Source organism: Cynoglossus semilaevis, chromosome 9, assembly GCF_000523025.1.
Source record: "Cynoglossus semilaevis isolate Cse_v1.0 chromosome 9, Cse_v1.0, whole genome shotgun sequence".
Classification (NCBI taxonomy): domain Eukaryota; kingdom Metazoa; phylum Chordata; class Actinopteri; order Pleuronectiformes; family Cynoglossidae; genus Cynoglossus; species Cynoglossus semilaevis.
The window spans coordinates 17,534,105-17,553,014 of record NC_024315.1 but is presented as its reverse complement, the minus strand read 5'-3'; the positions used below and the strand labels follow the sequence as shown (position 1 = coordinate 17,553,014).

At 44.4% G+C, this 18,910-nt stretch overlaps 2 protein-coding genes across 7 annotated transcripts in view; both read right to left on the bottom strand.

Moving 5' to 3' along the window:
* Positions 1-14,418, bottom strand: part of card14 (caspase recruitment domain family, member 14) — a 67,347-nt gene extending 52,929 nt beyond the window's left edge. For 2 of the 3 annotated variants that reach the window (XM_025058508.1, XM_025058507.1), the window contains exons 1-20: positions 13,721-14,418; positions 13,102-13,239; positions 12,516-12,841; positions 11,908-12,066; positions 11,695-11,814; positions 11,386-11,511; positions 9,965-10,123; positions 9,762-9,884; positions 9,251-9,351; positions 9,032-9,087; positions 8,767-8,812; positions 8,382-8,592; positions 8,168-8,294; positions 7,430-7,670; positions 7,261-7,324; positions 7,069-7,174; positions 6,795-6,959; positions 5,923-6,041; positions 5,722-5,837; positions 4,369-5,609 (exon numbers count right to left, since the gene is read on the bottom strand). In XM_025058508.1, coding sequence (XP_024914276.1) covers positions 5,402-5,609; positions 5,722-5,837; positions 5,923-6,041; positions 6,795-6,959; positions 7,069-7,174; positions 7,261-7,324; positions 7,430-7,670; positions 8,168-8,294; positions 8,382-8,592; positions 8,767-8,812; positions 9,032-9,087; positions 9,251-9,351; positions 9,762-9,884; positions 9,965-10,123; positions 11,386-11,511; positions 11,695-11,814; positions 11,908-12,066; positions 12,516-12,841; positions 13,102-13,239; positions 13,721-13,937 — 2,928 coding nt within the window. In that variant the 5' untranslated portion in view covers positions 13,938-14,418 and the 3' untranslated portion in view covers positions 4,369-5,401. Of the gene's footprint in view, positions 1-116; positions 1,124-4,368; positions 5,610-5,721; positions 5,838-5,922; positions 6,042-6,794; positions 6,960-7,068; positions 7,175-7,260; positions 7,325-7,429; positions 7,671-8,167; positions 8,295-8,381; positions 8,593-8,766; positions 8,813-9,031; positions 9,088-9,250; positions 9,352-9,761; positions 9,885-9,964; positions 10,124-11,385; positions 11,512-11,694; positions 11,815-11,907; positions 12,067-12,515; positions 12,842-13,101; positions 13,240-13,720 lie in introns of those variants that run through there. The other variant, XM_008317676.3, reaches the window with a different exon arrangement.
* A 237-nt stretch (positions 14,419-14,655) lies between these two features.
* The window catches only part of ccdc40 (coiled-coil domain 40 molecular ruler complex subunit), a 9,155-nt gene continuing 4,900 nt past the window's right edge, over positions 14,656-18,910 (bottom strand). For 3 of the 4 annotated variants that reach the window (XM_025058255.1, XM_008317678.3, XM_025058257.1), the window contains 8 exons: positions 18,547-18,760; positions 18,254-18,423; positions 17,852-17,943; positions 17,596-17,716; positions 17,328-17,516; positions 17,093-17,251; positions 16,007-16,301; positions 14,656-15,404 (listed from right to left, as the gene is read on the bottom strand). In XM_025058255.1, the coding sequence (XP_024914023.1) occupies positions 16,038-16,301; positions 17,093-17,251; positions 17,328-17,516; positions 17,596-17,716; positions 17,852-17,943; positions 18,254-18,423; positions 18,547-18,760 (1,209 nt within the window). In that variant the 3' untranslated portion in view covers positions 14,656-15,404; positions 16,007-16,037. The remainder of the gene's footprint in view (positions 15,405-16,006; positions 16,302-17,092; positions 17,252-17,327; positions 17,517-17,595; positions 17,717-17,851; positions 17,944-18,253; positions 18,424-18,546; positions 18,761-18,910) is intronic. The other variant, XM_025058256.1, reaches the window with a different exon arrangement.

Below are 18,910 nucleotides of genomic sequence, written 5' to 3'. Positions count from 1 at the left end.
ATCATTTTTTTCACTCCTGTAAATCTGTCTGTGCTTCATCTGCAGTCCGTACAGCCAGACCCAGGGTGGCACCAGGACCACCATCAGCATGTCAGGCCTCCTCCACCCTGAATGGGAGACAGCCAACACTCACACAGGACTCTGCAGGTTTTCACACCAATCATGAAGGGCCACATGAGTGCAGTGGTTCTCAAAGTGGGGGATGGGCCCCACTATTTGAACTTTGCAGCAATTGAAATATTTCACTGAAGTCCGGATACACAGCAGTAAAACAAGTCGATCTCTAAATCCAACAGGAAGACAAAGACTTGTGAACGTCCAAAGTCAAAGACCAGGTTCATCAGGTCATTGTCACTTAGGAAACAGCAGCGAAAGCTCAAAGAATATATGCAGCAAATAAAGAACATAAAGATGGTTTTCTGCTTGAACGGCTCTTTTGTTGGAGTTGTTTACAGTGAGGGGCTAAAAAGACTCTTTTGATGCCGACCCTGATCTGGTGTCAAACCAGCCATCTACAGTACATGGTACAGGAGACATGCAGTACTCCCCTCAGACTCCCCCACACAGTTTAAAATGATTTGACATTTCCACAAGGTCAGCCACTCTGACCATGATTCACCTCAGCACACTGCTCTGTGTGTGTGTGTGTGTGTGTGTGTGTGTGTGGGAGGAGGGGGGTAGAAGGGGTTCATCCATCTGTTCTGTGTGTTCAGCTGTGGCTGAAACCAGAGAACACAAACCAGGGCTCCAGTTACGGCTCCTTTTCCCACCTCCCACATGAACTAGGCTCCATCATAGGAGCTGATACAAAGAATTACTAACAGACGTCAATCAGCCTGTTGGACAGCAGTGGGCGACACAGCCTCTGCTTGGTTCCTCCTCCACTGACACCATCACCTTGGACTGACTGCTGTGTTCTGTTAGTTTCTTCTTCTCTCTGATTCTGGCATGTTCTTTTTTTCTTACTGGTGTGAATCGCCTCCACCTCTGTCTTCCATTTCTGACCTGATGATTTCCCTCTTTTGTGTTGCTGTGTTCCACAGGCCTACTCCTGTGGACCTCCTCCTCTTCCTGCTCTCAGACCAGCTCGTCTGCTGTCTGTGAGCATCAGACCTTCAGCTGTCTGCATGTGTGGAGCAGAAGGAAGCCGTGAAGACAAAGAAATCAAATTGTCTGCTCGTATCTAATTCTCCTCGACATTCACTTCAGCCTGACTGTCTTCACCAGCATCCTGGAGGGAGGAGAGGACGAGGAGAGGTGGAGGCTGTATGTGCAGGGTGGGGGCGGAAAAGTGATGCTCTGTGTGTGTGTGTGTGTGTGTGTGTGTGTGTGTGTGTGTGTGTGGCTGCAGGCAGGTTCTGTGTTTCTTGTCAGATCAACCATGTATCAACCTGAGGCTCAGACCTCTGCTCAGCATGAATTTACAACACAGGTGTACACACACAGACACAAAACACCTGCAAACACACACACACACACACACACACACACACATACACAGATTGTAACACTACATATAGAAACAGTGTAAGGAGGGCCTACAGTGCAGTATACACAGCCTAACAAACACACTGTCAGATTCAATCTCCTCCACCGTCCTCCAACAACCAACAGTGATCTATAAATACAAATATTTTGTTGGAGATATTTCCTGATATGTATATTTTTACTCATATACACTCACCAAGAGTGGCTTATGGTTTCAACTCTAGGGATATAACAATGCATCATAAATCTGTTAAAAATCAATACACATGCGTGACAATTCGCATCTGTGAAATAATAAATGAAATGCACATCAAGGCATAAGGGATAGGCTGCGTTATCCCAGAATCAGTGGTCATACCCTAAGACTACACAATCTAGCACAGTAGGTGGCAGTATGCGCCTAAAACCTTGTTTGTGATTCAATCGCTATTAAACCAAAACACAACAGTCCATCCATTAATAATCCCTGGTTAAGATATGCATCAGTTCTGTCTTCAAAGTCTGTTGCTGATGTGGTTGAATTCAAGACAGAACTCCTGACTAAGATGTTTCCTGATGCTACAGTCGTCTGGTTGTGTTACAGACTCCACTAATGACACAAAAGGTTCAACGTTTCATTACAGCGTTGAGACTAGTCCCATGAAATGAGGCTGTAGGAGGAGGAGGGGTAGATGTCTAGTCTTATTACTAGCTGTGCTTCACTCTGACTAAATTACATCATTATCAAAGAGTATTGATTGGCCCGGATGACAGCCGGTCAGCTAATAGATGGTGGTTATTTTAGCTGCGGTTGTGTTTATGGGCTGGAGAGAGTGAAGGTCAACCGTGGACCAAAAGCTGCTTTGGGACACAGTGTCTCCTACAGTGTCTCTAATTACAGGGACACACTGTACGTTTTTCAACCATTGGACAAATAAGTGACAGCATGTTGTTTCTCTGGCCTTCACTGAGTACATATACAGGATCTCTCTCAGGTAAGACCATTGGTTAAGGGCACAGCTGCTGATGTAGCACGGTACTACAGTAACTGAAGAGCAGTCAAACAATGTAAACTTTAGAACTTCATCTGGAACAAAACTGTGGGGAGACAGTCAGGTCATATATGTTTGGTTAGTCTACATGTATACATTAGAGTGATGTTGAAGTAACAAAGTGGACCACACATCCAGGACCATGTCTCTTTCAATTCTCAACTGTTGCCATGGTTACATGAAGCCTCTCAGGCCTTCCCCCACCCGTGGCTCATTACCATATAAAGGTGAAGCCATAAACACTAGTCTGAACAGGTCTGTTAACAGGTGTGTGATCACTCCAGCTGCAGTCCATCCTTAAATGTTTTGACTATCTCGCCAACGCCAAGCATTTTGCTCATTAATTTGTCAAGAACAAACGAATGACTTGCAGCAAAATCATTTTTACAAGAATTATGGAGAGTTTTGATGACATGTAATGTCGTGTCAAAACAATACAGGGGAGAGATTTTGTAATTATTGAAAAATAAATACAACAATTTGAATTAAAAACAAAGCAAAATGTAAAAGATGAAAATAAATGCAAAAGCAACATAATTAGAACCCTCCTGATCCAATTAGAGAGAGTTATGAATTATTAAATGAGGAATTCTACAATGTTCTTCTATTCCTGTTCACTCCACCACTAAATCAATCTCTCACTGTCATTACGATCCGACTGTAATCCCGAGTCACTGCCTAACTGTGAGTGTGGGAGTGAGAAAAAACAAACCCAAAAGATGGAGAAGCTGGAACAGATGTGTACTGGACAGTTTTTCTCTTTTTGGATCTCTCTCTGTCTCTTGCCCTCCCTCTCCCTCTCTTCTTGGTCTCACTCTCATTGTCTATAATAAGCTCTTGTTAACACGCAAATCACTGGAGTGGTTTCCTGGCAACAGTTTCAGGGCTGAGGTTTTGGACCCTGGCGGAGCCAAAAATGTCTTCCAGAGGAGAAAATTGATTCAGTGCTGCTCTAAATAAAAGATCCTTCAGATCCAGTCGATAATCAGCACTTGATAAAAAGGGGACATAGGTTTAGGCTGAGGTTGGTGGGCATTGATTAGCCTTGTACTGTGCTGAGTTACTGCTGCTTAGTGAAATCAGGAGCTGGGATGGAGCCAGAGCAACAACACAACGGAGTGATGGAGGATTTGTGGTCGGAAATCGAATTGTTCTCTTCTCTTCCGCAGCCTCTCTCTCTCTCTCTCTCTCTCTGTCTGCAGCTTTTTCCTATTTCACTGAAAAACCATGTTTTCTTTCCTAACCACGCCCTCTGACATTCATTCATTTCTCTCTGCCTCCCCCGTGTGGTAGCTAACGGCAATAACGTCCGGCTCTGAAAAAAAAATACTGAACAGCAAGTGCTCCTGAGTACAATGATAATGTTCCAGCAGGTGGCGTTCATTTATCATTGACAGAAAACTAAACTACATATGACATTAAATTAATTAACTTAGACGTGGGTTGAACATCACGTTCTCTGACAAGGTGTATCTTAATGGACAGTAAGACACAAACAAGCAGCTGACTCACTGCTGCCACCTACAGATACTTTAAAATGTGACATAAATATGCTTAAAATATATATTTTTTAAAACGACACAAAACAAAAAAAATATTTTTTTATCAACAAAGTGAATTTTAAACGAGCTGTAAAACTAAAGACCAGGAAAAGTGCAACATATACATGAACAGAAAAATACAGACCCAGGAACTTTACACCCGGAATGAGTGATTTTTTTTTTGTAAAAGTCCTGTTCGCCTGGTGTTGACAATCATTACACTTCACACAGAGTAGTATTTTACCTGAACATAAACGACGTTTTCTGTAACATTTAATATCTACCCCGTTAACCGTTTGAATACTCACATCGCTGAAGGCCTTGGACAACGTTGTACTTCTGACAACGTGACGACTGTTGGCGTTAGTGTGTCACGTTCGACGTTACAGTGACAAATGTAGACGACACTGGTTGTAGTTTTGATCAGACTGTTTGTTTTCTCTGTTCAGTTCGATCCAAAATAACGATGTTTCAAATATGTCAACAGTGGCACCAACGACTTTGACTTTCCGCCGTCTTTCCTGAGTTGTCTTTCTACGTGCGCAGAAAAAATAATAGTCGACATCCGAAATAATATAACGAATATAAGAAATTAGTTATTTTATGTATATTAAACATATTTAATGTCATTGTTATAGTGTTTAACGGCCTGACATTTTCCTGTATTTGCCTGAAGTTAACCGCTGTCAGGAAACTTGGAAACAATCGCACCTGCGCGTGCGCAGCAACCGACGTCATTCAGCGTTAATTGATTTCACCTGAAGCCTTTCACACGGATCTATTATTAGTGCAACATTAAAAAGAAATTAGAGACCGCGGAGAACCTAATTTGAAATACCTATTTTGAATAAATCATAATTATGACGTTTATTAAGATTATTGTTGTTGTGAGTATAGTACACTTATAGTACTAATAGTCATCATTACTACTAAAGTACCGCCACACAAAACTTCCTGAGCAATGCATGATAGTACACGTCATACTGCATGTTATACTGGAGTGAAGTAGTACTATTTATTTATTTATTAAATTTGTATTTGTGCAGACAGCTGCACAGCTGTTTCATTTGTTTTTAGTGGTCCATGGTATCAGGTAAACCCGAATAAAAACCTGTCACCCGAATAAAAAAAACTCTGGTTAAGTTGCCTGTTTAGTTAACTCTTAAAAAAAAGAGATTAAAGTCACATTCCATAACATGTCCATATCACATTATCACTTACTATTTACACAGTTTACTCACACGTATCACAGATACATACTGACATTTGTCATGTCTAAAATGATTCCTTGTTATCACTTGACATATTTGTATTTGTTCTGTATCTGATGGTCCTCCCACTTCACCACAGGTCAGGCTCTACCCAGACGATCTTCTTCTGCTCCTCCCAGATGACAGTGCGTAGACTGGTGAGCAGTGAGGTCTGGTCACACCAGGAGTCAGCAGCCACGCTGCGGTACAGACACGGCAGCTTGTCCAGCAGCGGCTCCTCGCTCTTGGAACAAGCCAACAGCTGTTCATCAGACTGACCCAGACGCTGAAGCTTCGACCTGGAAGGGACAGAAGATTTGACATTCAACATTTGTGTGTTAACATCTTTCTGAATGAAGTCACTCCTGTAGAGAAATATCTGATGACCATCAACATCAACAGCCTGTTCACCTCAGTTTACGTGCACTACGTGCAGTCTGTCTGATGAAGATGATGATGGGGAAGATCTCGCTCCGGTGCAGACGACGCACACAGTCCAGGCCCAGCGGCAGCACACAGTGAATCCCCTGTTAGAGAGGAGGCCAGTGTTTTTGCAGTGACCTGTCAGTGGAGCTTTTGAACTCTTTTTGTATTTTGTGTTAGAATTCTGACCTTCTTCATGATCTTCTCCACACCCTGTAGAGTGTAGCAGGAGTTGGCTTCCTGGTCACACCCATCCAGGATGTCAGACCTCTGTAACCGGGCTGCATGTTCACAGGAGCTCAGTATCTCTGCAAACCAGAGAGGATATTCAGCAGAGACCAGGTGACATGTAAATCCGATGGTACTGCTGTTCTCTGAGGGGGGTTTCTACGAAGCATAATTTTACCTCCTGAAAATAACATCTGTCACAGCCAACAAGAAAGGTGGAATAAAAAAGTGCCCAAATTACATCCTGAAAACAGTAGGTCTTCAGTAGGTCATAACATTTTCACTGGTTTGGATTGTTTTTTGTCTTTTGCACACATATTACTGATATGATAAGATACGGTGATACTCAAATGTAGGTACTCCATTCACAGCCACATCCATTCAAAACAGTCAGCTTCCGACCGGATGCTTATTAAAAAAAAAGTCCAAGGCCACCTCCTCTACCGGACCTACAGACTGTGGTCCGGTAGAACAGTCAGACATCATGTTCCTGTCAATATTTCTTTATTTATTTTTCTGTTAGACAGAGGTCAATAAACGTATCGTTGTGGTGAACACAGCAGCGTTTAAATGAATCTTTACAGCCTCTGATTGCTGACTAACAGCCACAGGTAAAGCCATAAAACATTTACCACCGTACAGCGCGAACGGTACAGTTGTCTAGGTCAACCACACGCACCGTCGTTACATAATGAGACATGAGGAGGGGAACTGCAAATAAACCCTGTGGTCAAACACAGCAGCTGTCAAATCAAACAGTCCTATCTGTCATTCCAGGAACCGTTTATTGTCTGACTTAATCCCATTTATCAGTACCGATCAGTGATTCTTACCAGGTTCACAGACCTGAAAGCCAGGCCACTCCTCCAGTTTCTTGTCCAGCATGCGTCCCAGTATAGTTGGCAGCAGGAGGACAGGTCTGCAGACTGGTGGGTAGTGAGGCGTGACCAGGGTGTAGGGCATGAGAGTGACACAGCTCTTGGGAGCAGACGTATCACCTTTGAATTGAAAAGGCACAAACATAAGGATATGGAATTATTTTGACAACTTCAAGTTCAGGTTAAAAAATGACCAGTCCCTGATTCGGCTCTGCACACAGCCTCTCACCTGATTTTTCGTCCTCCACACTGACCCATAGTGGGTTTCTGCCCTGACGTACTGTGCTAACAATCCTCACAGTTTTCTCTTCAGGTTGGGAAACACTGCGCCCAAACTATTGGACAAAAACCAATCAGAGTGTTGTGTAAGCAGTGACACTTTGGGCAGAGATACTTTTTGGGTACATTTGATTCTTCTGACCTTCAGAGACTTCTTTGTTTGAAAGCTCATGTCCTCAATGGCTTGGATCAGGAGTACTTGGGCTCTGAAAAAAATCAAAGAAAATCCATTCCCATTAATGAAGAAGTCTGATACCCCAAGGCCCATATTTCAGGCCCCTCACCTAGTCTTTTAGATGTGGTGTACCTACCTGTAATAATTTGGTAAAGTTCCACTCTGGAGGTCCAGGAGCCTGCAGGGGTGAACTTGACTGGCAAACCAAGAGTCCTCGGTTCCATCAGGTTTTGTATTAGTCACATGCAGGATGTCGTGGCAGGACAGGGCCAGATCCCCGGTGTCTCCAGCAGGCAAAGACAGATTGACTCGTACATAAAAGGAATCTCCTGAGGAAATCTCCTTGTTTTGCAGCTGCTGCAGCAAAGCCTCGTAGTCTGTGGACCAAGACAGAGCAGCAGCATCACTCACCTGTTTAAGGAAGCTTTTAAAAAGAACATTCAAATCCTTAACTCGTCCCACAATTTAGTATGTGGTTTCTCTGGGGCTTCACCCCAGGACCTTCTATGTGTAAGGCAAGCGTGGTATCCATTACACAATGCAAAAACCAGCAGTGTCAACAATGTTAGCTTCCCATGGTAAGATAAAGTCTTGGCCAGCCTGTGGCCTTGTGGGTCAAAGATAGGCCTTTTAATCAGAGATTTGCCGGTTGTAATCCTGGTCCTGGCAGGACTGCAGTGAACTAAAGAAGTGCAGCCCACTGCTGCTGTAGGTCTGGTGGTCTTCGGTGTGTGTAGAGCTATTTCATGGTTTGATGTTTGTACTGTCTGCTACTGCAGTAACTGAGCTATAAAATGCAACAAAACCAGTTCTACCTCATTAATACAAGATTAGTATTTTGGGAATGAGATTCTTCTTCTCCTGTGGGACCTACCATCTTGTCTGGGCCGCAGGGAGAGGGTGCACAGGCCTGTGACCTGACCTAGAGCCCACATGGCTTCTTCTAGGGTGGAGTCCAGCAGCACCATTCTCAGTGCCTTCTGGTTCTGCTCATACTTCACCTGGAAGAAAAACAGCAGAGTGATGAAAAGAATATGCATTACTACACAAGGATACCCAAAAATCTCAACCACCAGAGCTGATCCTACCTCCACTATCTGGGCTCCTGGACTAATGCCCACAGTTTGGGCCATGCTCCCCTCCGTCACCTGGCGCACAAACACTCCTGTCTTATTTCCCCCCACCACTGTCAGCTGTGTGAGCAGCGCCTCCCCCTGGAAGGAGATGCTGAGAACACGGTCGCTGATGCGCATAGCTTTAGGGCGACATCGAAGGAGGAAGGGAGGAACAGACTCACAGCTGGAGAATGAAGAGGAGGGAAAATGATGCTGATGCTTCAGAGAGTGACTATATATTTTAAATACATATATATATATATACATACTGTATATACATCATGTTAAATATTTATATACATATATTATATACAGTATATATAGTATATAATTTCGTGTTGTAGTTACATTGCCTCACCTCTTGGTGGAGCACAGCTTGGGTCTCTCCACCTTTTCACCATCCACTGAACAAAAGAGATCATGTGTGAGGTTTTAAGCAGAAGTACAAATAACTCCTGAGTCGTCTGTTAAATCATGTGTGAGGTTTCAAGCAGAAGTACAAATAACTCCTGAGTCACTTTGTTCTTCACTGCTGAACAACGTCAGTGAAAGTCAAGGCGAGTCAACACAGACGCACACATTTGTGTGGAGAGATAAAAGAAGTTCACGTGAGGTGTACACACCATGGGGAAGGATGACAAAGTCGTCTGACAAGAACTCAACCTCTGCTGCTTCAGTGCTGGGAGAGAAGAGAAGAGAAGAAGATGATTTTAGACAACAACAAGGATCAGACTCACTGTTGGGAAACAGTCTGTACTGCAAGAGACCACTCTACAAATACAGCCAACACCAAATATATGACAATGATAAGTTCATATCATTTAGTTAAACGGTGTGCGTACCTGCTGTCTTCTTGCAGAAACATCTCTCTTCTGCGAAGCGACTCTGCTCCTGGAGGTTCTGCAGATCTGGACCGTACACTGCTGGCTGGTACGTCCTCAATCTACAGATACAGACGGGACAGAAATCAGCTTGGTTTGTCTGTTGATCTTACACCATTCATTAGGCTAATGGTGCTACTTGACAAAGTTAATGTTTTAACCACTTCTCATCATTATCTCTGACTCACAGGTGGTAGAGTGTTAGAGTGGGTAAATATTCAGTTATACTACAGTATACAATAGCGTGGCCATGTATTGTTTGTCAGAAGTATTTGACATATTTTTAATGGTTGTTTGCTGCTGCTGCTGCTGCTGATGCCGACCTTTGTACACACTCAGGCTGTTTTCCTCATTCCATTTATAAAAACATTAACTTATTAACATTTTACCTCCACATAAAGAACAAGTGGTGATTATTTCCTGATCTGATCCTGAAGTATGTTAGGTTTCACACACACACCGTAACACACACCTCTGCCTGGCAGGGACTCACAACCAGTGGATTCATTGCATCCATGCGTCTCAGCCTGCGTCTGTTTGAGTGTAAGGATTCCTCGGAGCTGGACCTCAGACATTCCCAGTTGTCCTCCGTCTCCTTTTGACAAATGAAACTTCAGTCTATGGTCTCCTCCTGCTTATTAACTGACTTTTGTTCTGTGTTTTTTTTTTAATTACATCAGAGCTCTGTTGTTGCTGCTGCTGCCGTCTGGATTTGCATTTGGCCTGTTGACTGAAGACCCTCCCTTGGACCTCCACCAGCTGGCACCGCAAAGAGTCCTTCTCTGCCAAGAGCCGGGCGATCATGGTCTGGGCTTCATCCCTGGACTGGTACGCCTGGAGAAAAAGAAAATCATGAGAGAGTTATTTTTAGTTACCTTGTCAATCTGTGCCGCTCAAAGTTGCTTAAATCTTGAATAAAGTAAAGAAATAAACTTGAAAATTTTAAATGGTCTACTATCACCTTAATAAAAAAAAGATCTGAAAATCAAATTTCAAAATGAATACATTTCTGACATACAGGCTCTGTTGTTCAAGGCACCTGAGATAGGGAGCACTCAAACCACTGCTTGACTCTTCTTTTAAAGACGAAAGTGATGTTGCATTGCTGTATTAGAAACTGAACATGAATGGATGAGCAGAGGAACAAGAAAACTCCTCTTTCCTTTATTCTATAACTCCTAAAACCTGAGTCAGTGAAGGTAAACAGTGGAGGGTTGAACATTCTGCCAGACCTCTGTTGTCAGACCATCAGACTCTGCCTGTCACCCTTCATATCAGCCACTAACTGCAGCTGAAAGCCATTCCCGAAAGCCAGTGTGTGTTGTTTCATTAGTGCTCAGATCCAGTGGAACAGCTGTCAGCTAAGAGACTTGTTGTCACTGTAACCGTTGGCAGTTGTTAAGGATTGAGGTTGTCACTGGCGGAGTATGACGCAAGCTTCTCCAGGATATTAATTTCAACAGTAGTGTTTCAGCAGGGGCCTCCTCCTGGAGGAGGTGATAACAATTGCTGTCATTTGTCAAGGAGACACAAATGAGTGCACAGCTACTGTAGTCACTGACTGTAGGAGAGAGCAGCAGAGCCCAGAGGAGACTGGTGACATCTGAACACAACTGACATCTGAAGGTTTGACAGAGAATTAAAAAAAAAAGTTTTCTCAACTCTTATTTGACAAACGTTCAGCTTTTATCGTTTACTGTAGGGAGGCAGAGAGAGTGCGCATCCTGATTGGCTGGTTTTGTTGACAGGAGACCAATCAGTTTTCAGCTTGGTAGACCTCACTCGGTGTTCTACAGTGGTGTTTCCCAAACTTTTTTTCTGGGGACCCATATTTTAAGTCACATAACTTTGTGACCCAAGTCAATAGACATTATTCATAAACTCCTGGGAAACATGATGTGAGACGACCCCCCCAAAAACTCTTGTGACCCACCTGAGGGTCGCGACCCAGTCTTTGGGAAACAATGTTCTACAGCACTAATGTACTTGGTTCAGTCCAGGAGTGATAGTTTGTGGCAAAAACTTTGCAAACGTTTTGCAGGTTTGGATGTTGGACCTTATGAGGTCTGGATGATGGAGCAGTTCTGCTCTCTCACCTGGTCCCTCTCTGCCTGCAGCTCCCTCATCTGATCCTGGATCATGGAGCTCTTCTGCTGGTGCATGTTACATTCCAGGGTCAGCTGCTGCAGCTGAAGGTTCAGGCACTCCTTCTGATCAATAAGCTGAAAACCAACAAACAGGACACTTCAGTGCTTAACGATCAGATCAGAAAAAAATAGAAAAATAGACGCAACAAACTAATCTGAATTCTGTGGAGTCTCCAGCACCAGGTTTAAAAGAATCAGTAGTTCCTGCCTGACGTTCATTTGCATGACAGTGAAACAATGATGGTGAGAAACACTCACCCCTTGTTTCTCCCCCAGCAGCTTTTCATTCTCCTCTCTGTAGCACCTGAGCTGCCCTGCCAGCTCCACCTGACTGTCGATGGCCTCGGCCAGGTCCTGGGCCATGATGTCCTGCTGAGCCTGGGGAACACACACACACACACACACACACTGTTTAAAACCAACTAACCAATGACACTGACCGTCGTCTGTCATCCACAGGTGGATACTCACTGGTCCCATTTTCTCGGCCTTGTCCAGCTCACAGCGCAGTCTCTGGATTTCCTCTTTGAGCTGCGGTGTCTCTGTGACGGAGGGACGACGTAGTGAACGCTGCTTCTGGAATGCATTTTCCATCTGCACTTTCTGAAGCTCAGTCTGGAGCTGATACACCTGCAGTCACAAAATAAAGATTTTGAGTCCTAATCTGAACTGGAACTACAGACAGACTGTAGAAGAAGACTACAGACCACTGAAAACCTAAGTTCCCTGTTTAAACCATGGTAATTACAAACCACAAAGAGGGCCTAACAACCAAGTCTAGAACTAGAAGAACTAGAACAGTGTACCATTTGTAAACGCATGTCATCTGAGCCTGAAAGACAGTACAGTACTGTATATAACAACACCTCCCAAACTACAACAGTACAACTCTCTGGTTTCACTCCTTCAACAGCGACCTGTTCTCTTGAGATTAGACTTTTGTGTTGCAGGAGGGAGACGTTCAAACATGTGAAGATCTATATCTTCAATGTCCTAACCCAGGACATTATTCAGTGACCTTCTGGGAAGGCAGTATAATGAGGAGTTTCTGAAATCTAAGACCCCTCAGCAACACCTACCTGAAGGTTTAGGTCATGGAGGCGCTTGTTCACGGCAGATTTCTCCTCGATGGCGGCCGTGTAGCGCATGTAGAGCTCACACTTCTCGTCCTTCAGCTTGGTGACCTCACGCTGCAGAGAGCATAAATGCCGTCGCATGCGTTCCATTTCAGTCTGGAGGCATCTGGACTTCTCCTCCTGCTCTATCATTTGACTAATGTCCGACTCCAGGGCTGTGCAGCGTGCCGTCATCCTGCCGGCCTCTCGACGGGCCTCCTGCAGTTCCTTTTGCATCCCCGTCACTGCCCTCACCAGATACTCAGTCAACTCGGAGTACTTTATCAATCCTTGAGGGAGAAGAGCATCAGTGAGTCGAGTAACACCAACTAGACCAAGTTCTGGTCAGATCTCAGAAGCATCTGTGTGTTCTTGCAGTGACAGAATATATGTCTGGGATTAACCACATCTGATCCAAATAGATCAATCTGGACTGAGTCTTTCCTATGTTAATGTTTACTGTGAAGGGTTATCGGCTTAACTTGTTGAAGTAGGATTCGACTCTGACCGCTTCACCAATGCTGGGAGATTTGGGCCTACAACCACTCACCACTGAACCTTGAAGGCTCCGTGCTGGGTTGGCGTCCTGTGACTTGGGTGTACAAGGTGGGGTAGTGGATCATCAAGCCTTCCAGCAGAGCCACTGCACCGTTCCTACCCTGGGTCATTAAGAGGTCCAGCATGTAGCCTGTGTAGACGGTAGAAGTGGTCATCAAGTCCAGTCAAGTTACATTTTATCCTTTGTTTTAAAATGTGTGAGACTCTCCACCGCTCGGGGGCGCCAGAGCACCATTCATACCTGATAGGTATCAAGAAAAAGAATGGCAGGTGCGGGACAACATGTGAACAAGCTAACTTACATGATGAGAAATGGGTGGGTGAGAAAGGAGAACAACTCCACTACTGCAGTGAAAAACATGAAGTAGGACGGACTGACCTAAAATCACAACTCACTAAACAAATGTTTACGTCAACGCTTCAATGGTACGGTTGTCAAATGTAGTTCAGTGTAATGCTGTCGAGGTGAAGACACTCCTTCCGAGTGTGTTCGCTGCAGTTACAGTTCAGGAATCACTGGAATGTTAGCAAACTGTTCCAAAGGTCCAACACTACACTGAGCCCACACACTCCAACATTTTGAACACATTATATAATGACAGAGCTCTCACTGGTTCTCATGCTGCGGTTGGTCAGGTTGTGGGAGGACAGAATCTCGTCCTCATCCATCTCCGTCAGAACCCGGGCCTGCCTCAGGTACGGAATCAGGATGCCAGGACGCACGCCTAATGAGATCCGGTGGCGGTTGTCATTAATCAGATTCCAGAGTTCCTCCTCGCTCATTTCCTTCAGGTCTGGACCTTCACAGAGAACACACTCCCCTGCCATCCTGAAGGTGGTGATGTGTGTGTGCGTGTGTGTGAGGTCTTGTGAAGCTGCAAACACACTTATCACCTGTTCATTACGGGAAGCAACTAAACTGTAAACATGAAGAGCATTATAAAAGTAACAGGAACTTTCCACGCCCAGTGGGTGTTGTTAGTGTGTGTGTTTGTGTGTGTGGGCGTGGCGGAAAAACCTGTATGACTAGAGGAGCGTCGGTATAAATACACGCTGCTGTAAATAGAACTGGAACACTGGCTCTGTCTCTCCTCATGGAGGTGAGCTGCACACCTGTGTGTGTGTGTGCGGGTGCTGTGTTTTGTTTGTTTCAAAATCTGTTCACATCATCGACTCCTGACTGGACTGTCTGTGGACTGGAGCTGACGTTAAAGCACTGCCACCCTCTCACCACAGACGCCTGACGTCAGAGCCGAGCAAATATCACTGACAGCTGTCGTTCAAAGTCCTGACCTGTAGAAGGAAACAGGGTGTGGTCTGTGTGTGTGCAAGGTCAAAGGGTTACCTTTATACAGCTATATAAACACATACATATATAATCACCTTTATCTCTCGCTATATATATATATATATTTATATATATATATATACACATATATATACATATGTGTGTATATATGTGTGTATATATAATAAATGATTTAAAATGATGCATTAAAATTGTTTTAACACAAAAACAGCACATCAGTTCCTCAACAGCAGTCTATAAAATTCCAAACCCAGGTTTATTCACACGTTAGGTTGGCTTCAGAACTGGGCTGCACCACGGTGCTGCCATGAAGGTCATACAGTTCAGGATGGTACAGTACCAGCACTAGTCTTTGTCTATAACATAGGGAACACTTACTGCAACTTTTTTTTTCCTTTAAAATGATTCATGTGGCTTACTACTGTACAAAACTCAAAAAGAGAATTATTTACCAGATTCAAATATATGTATATATATATTTTCTGTTTGTCTTTGGCTGCAGGCTGCAACATGACATGGTGATTTACAGTGAAACTTTCCCAGGTGAAGAGTAAAAATGTGGGGCTTTTACTTTGACATGACTTCAATTTCAGCATGGAATCATACATTACATAAGGCTCTAGAGATCATCTCCACGCTTCCTGGACATCAGACCCCTTCAGTGTTATGTTCATTTCAGGGTTCAGATATTAAACTGAGACAAGTGTGTCTTTGTTTGTTGTGCCACACCTGACCGTGGACATCCTGTGCCTCAGGGCTGATGTGGAAAGTCCTCACACAGATTAGGACGAGCCTCAGAGTCACAGCCACAGGAGCTAGTTCTTCTGCATTCTGTTCCACCTCACAGTCAGTGTTGTTGTCAGCTGTGGTTGGATCTGCTGCGTTAATGAGGCCAGTCCTCCGATGTGGACACGCCCGCTTCAAAATGTCGTATGTTGACGTATGCGTATATTTCTGGAGAGTTGATTTGTGGGTAATTCCCTAACCTAAAATGTTGAAACATGAAAGGAACACAGAGACATGGTGAAGGCTGTTGGAGTTCTCATGATCTGAACAGTGTTTTTTTTCTCTGCATATCTAAAGGTATTTTCCCTTGAAATCATTTCTAGGACTTGACAAAGCCAAAGTCAAACCTTCTCCATAGCTGGGGTCAGAGGAGGACAGTCAGACTGATGAAAAGTCAACACCCACTGGTAAAAACTGGAGAAACTGAACTGACTAAAAATGTCACGTCCAAATAGTGTTTCTAAAAACACAATTTTTTTTGTTAATGCCCTAAAATGAATTTTTCTTCTTCTTTGGACTTTTTACTGCACCTCTGCATTGTTAGAGCTGCATTACCGCCACCTACTGGCTCTAACGTCTATTGCTAAATGTTCACAAATATTTAAGCAGTAATGATGACCTCATGTGACCCGTGTCTTGTTGTATATCTAAAAAACTTGGACTATACTGTAGTATTTCTAGGTCTTTGCAGTTCATTTAGCAGTATTATATCACCATCGGTATAAAAACACAAAAACACTCAGACTTGACTCATCACGTTGTGTACTACTACTCTAAAGGATCGTGGCTTCTTCTCACTTACTTCTTCTATACTCACTGCAACGTCTTCTTCTTCACTGACTCTCAGGCCACATTTCCTGATCCAGAGTCTGAGTTTGTGCAGCCAAAGCTAATGACAGCCTGCGGAGCGCCCCCTGGTGATGAGGGAACTCCTGACCCACCCGGTGGAGGATGGTTTTGGTGGCCTGCATCTGTTCTCTTTGGCATTGAACAGAAGCTTCTACGGACTCCCTGGTCGACAGGGCCTGGTAGCTGCCATCATGAACGGCCTGCAACCTTTTGACCCGACTCTGCAGCGCCACCAGGTGAGATATGTTCTGCAATAAGTTAGAAAACACATTGTTCACTTGTTAATAAATGGAGAACGATGAAGAGCCGTGAGCCCGGGGTGAAGGAGTGGTTGTTAGGGAGTGGAACATGTGATGTTGATGTCGGTAAATCTGCAGCATTATTGGCCCAGTACCAACACTTACTGGCAGAGGACAACGGTTCACGTCTCTGCTGTACTTAGAAGTCACCGAAAGACAACAACTACTGTTAAACTGTCATCTGTTACAATTCTAATCCACTTACAATTATCTGTGAACAATGTGTGGCCACTCCAACACTGAAGTCTGACGTCAGCGTCTTTGATGATCTTGGCCCAGTTCATACAGTAGGATCTACTCATATCCAGTTCTAGAGCTGTGATGAACAGAGAGTTCAGCAGAGAATCCACTTTTTAAACAGATGAGACAGGAAGTAGAGGGACCTGCAAGGGTTCTGTGTTTTAGTACAGAACTATGGGTCTGGTCATGTTGGGTTGGTACTGAAGGCAGACTGACTGTTGGTACAGCACCATCCCATGGTTGTCAAAGACTCTACAATGCTGTGAGTCATTAAGCTCATACTCAACGGTCCTCCTCAGAAAATAATTATCCCTTTAAAGACTTTAAAATATCAGATTCAGACTAATTTGCCAGTCAAGTGCAGCTGACTGACTGTAATGCCTCTGTGCCTGCACAAGAAAACCTTAACTTTTGTGTCTGCTTCCTGCTCACATACAGGAACATGATGATGGAACGTCTCTGTACCCACAGCACAGCCACAGTGTTTTTCAACTGCTCACCTGGTCTTTAGTGTCCTGCAGAGTCCTGTACTCCTGGTCCAGACTGCTGCTGCTGCTACACACTTCCACCAGCTGCTGCTTCTGATCTGCCAGCCTTTGACTCAGAACCTGCTGGTTCTCCTGGAGCTCCTTGATTCCCTGTTCACACTCGGCCACGTTCTGAACACATGCAGAATCCTCAAACAATCTGAATGACACGCAGACACACAGGTAGAGACAGGTCCAGGTCTCTGACCTTGTGTGTGTCCTTGATCTTGCGCTGCAAGCCCAGTGTGTGGCGGCTCAGGTCGCCCTTGGAGGTCTGTTTGTGGGAGCTGTGGTCCATGACCTCCCTGCGGAGAACCAGAGTTTCTCTCCTGGCCACTGTTGCCTCACTTTCCCTCACCAGCTGCTCCTGCTGCTTCTTCAACTGGTTCAGACGCACCTGCGAGTGTATAGTACAGTAGATTATTGTTGACCTTCAGGGTCATGAAGGAGGAGTTTGGTGGTGTTCTGGTGTTCACCTCCATGCGGTGTATCTCAGCCTTCATCCTGTGGATTTCTCCCTGACCAACATCGAAATCCACAGCTGATCGAGTCTCTTTGACAAGTTGGATCTTTTTCTCCCACAGCATCACCTGCCGCCTGTAGGACAACACACACACCAGATATACACACACACACACGAGTTAGTACGCACGTGAACACAAACAAAACCAGGCGACTGAACATGTGCATCAGACAAAGAAAAAAGCGATAAAAAATGAACATGTGACTGACTCCGCCTCCACCAGACTGTAGAGAAGTCGTTCCTTTTCTTCTTCCGTCTTCTCCACTTTCATCTGCATCTCCACTGACTCCTGCTGCTCCTCCTGAAGATTAGGTGTGACATGAGAGGATATAATAGGACAAGATCAAAATAGATGAGGTGAAATAAATTAATAAGGAAAGAGATAAAAAAAAAGGGATGGGCAGAGATGACTCCCACAACAGGTGAACTGTTTCAGCAGCAGCTGAAAAAGTCAAATACACCAAAAAACATAGAGGATTAAAATCAGATTAAAAAGCAATCTAAGAATATGATATTATTTTTTATTTAAACAATTTTTTAAACATTTAGTTTGACATAGAATCAGAATACAAAGAAATAAAATAGACTGAATAATTCAAGTGAATCCATGCCTTGAGAGTGTGGATGAAGTCCGTCTCCATCAGCACGTTCTCCTGCTCCAGAGCCTGGCTCAGCTGTCTGTTGTTGCTCAGCAGAGTGTTGAGCTTCAGCAGGTCTCTCCTCAGTGTCTTCATGTTCCGCTCCAGATCTGTCAGCTCCTGCTGCTCAGACTCTAGTTGTTCTGGAAGGACAAACACACTGGACTGATCGTGTCCAAATGGTACCAGGTACCTTCTACAGTACAATATTTTCACTGTTCCCTAAGTTCTACAAACACTGAGACCAGGACTGAAACGCTCCCTACTCTCCAGACGTATTTTCTTCTGCTGCATGGCAGTGAACTCCATCTGCAGCTTCACCATGTTCTTGCTGTTGGCGTCGTTCTCCTGTGTGAGTCCGACCAGAATCCCCTGCTGCTTCATCCACAGCTGCTGTTCCCTCCTCATGTTCTCCTGCAGCTCCTCTGTCTCCATCTTCAGAGCCTCCAACTTGATTTGGAGAGGACTCAGGTCTTCATGCTGAGAAAGGAGGGGCCCACGTTACACTGACCACCTGGTGTCAATCGGATAGGCTAACAATAAGCTAGGCTAAAGATCAGCTAGGCTACCAATCAGCTAGGCTACCAATCAGCTAGGCTACCAATCAGCTAGGCTACCAATCAGCTAGGC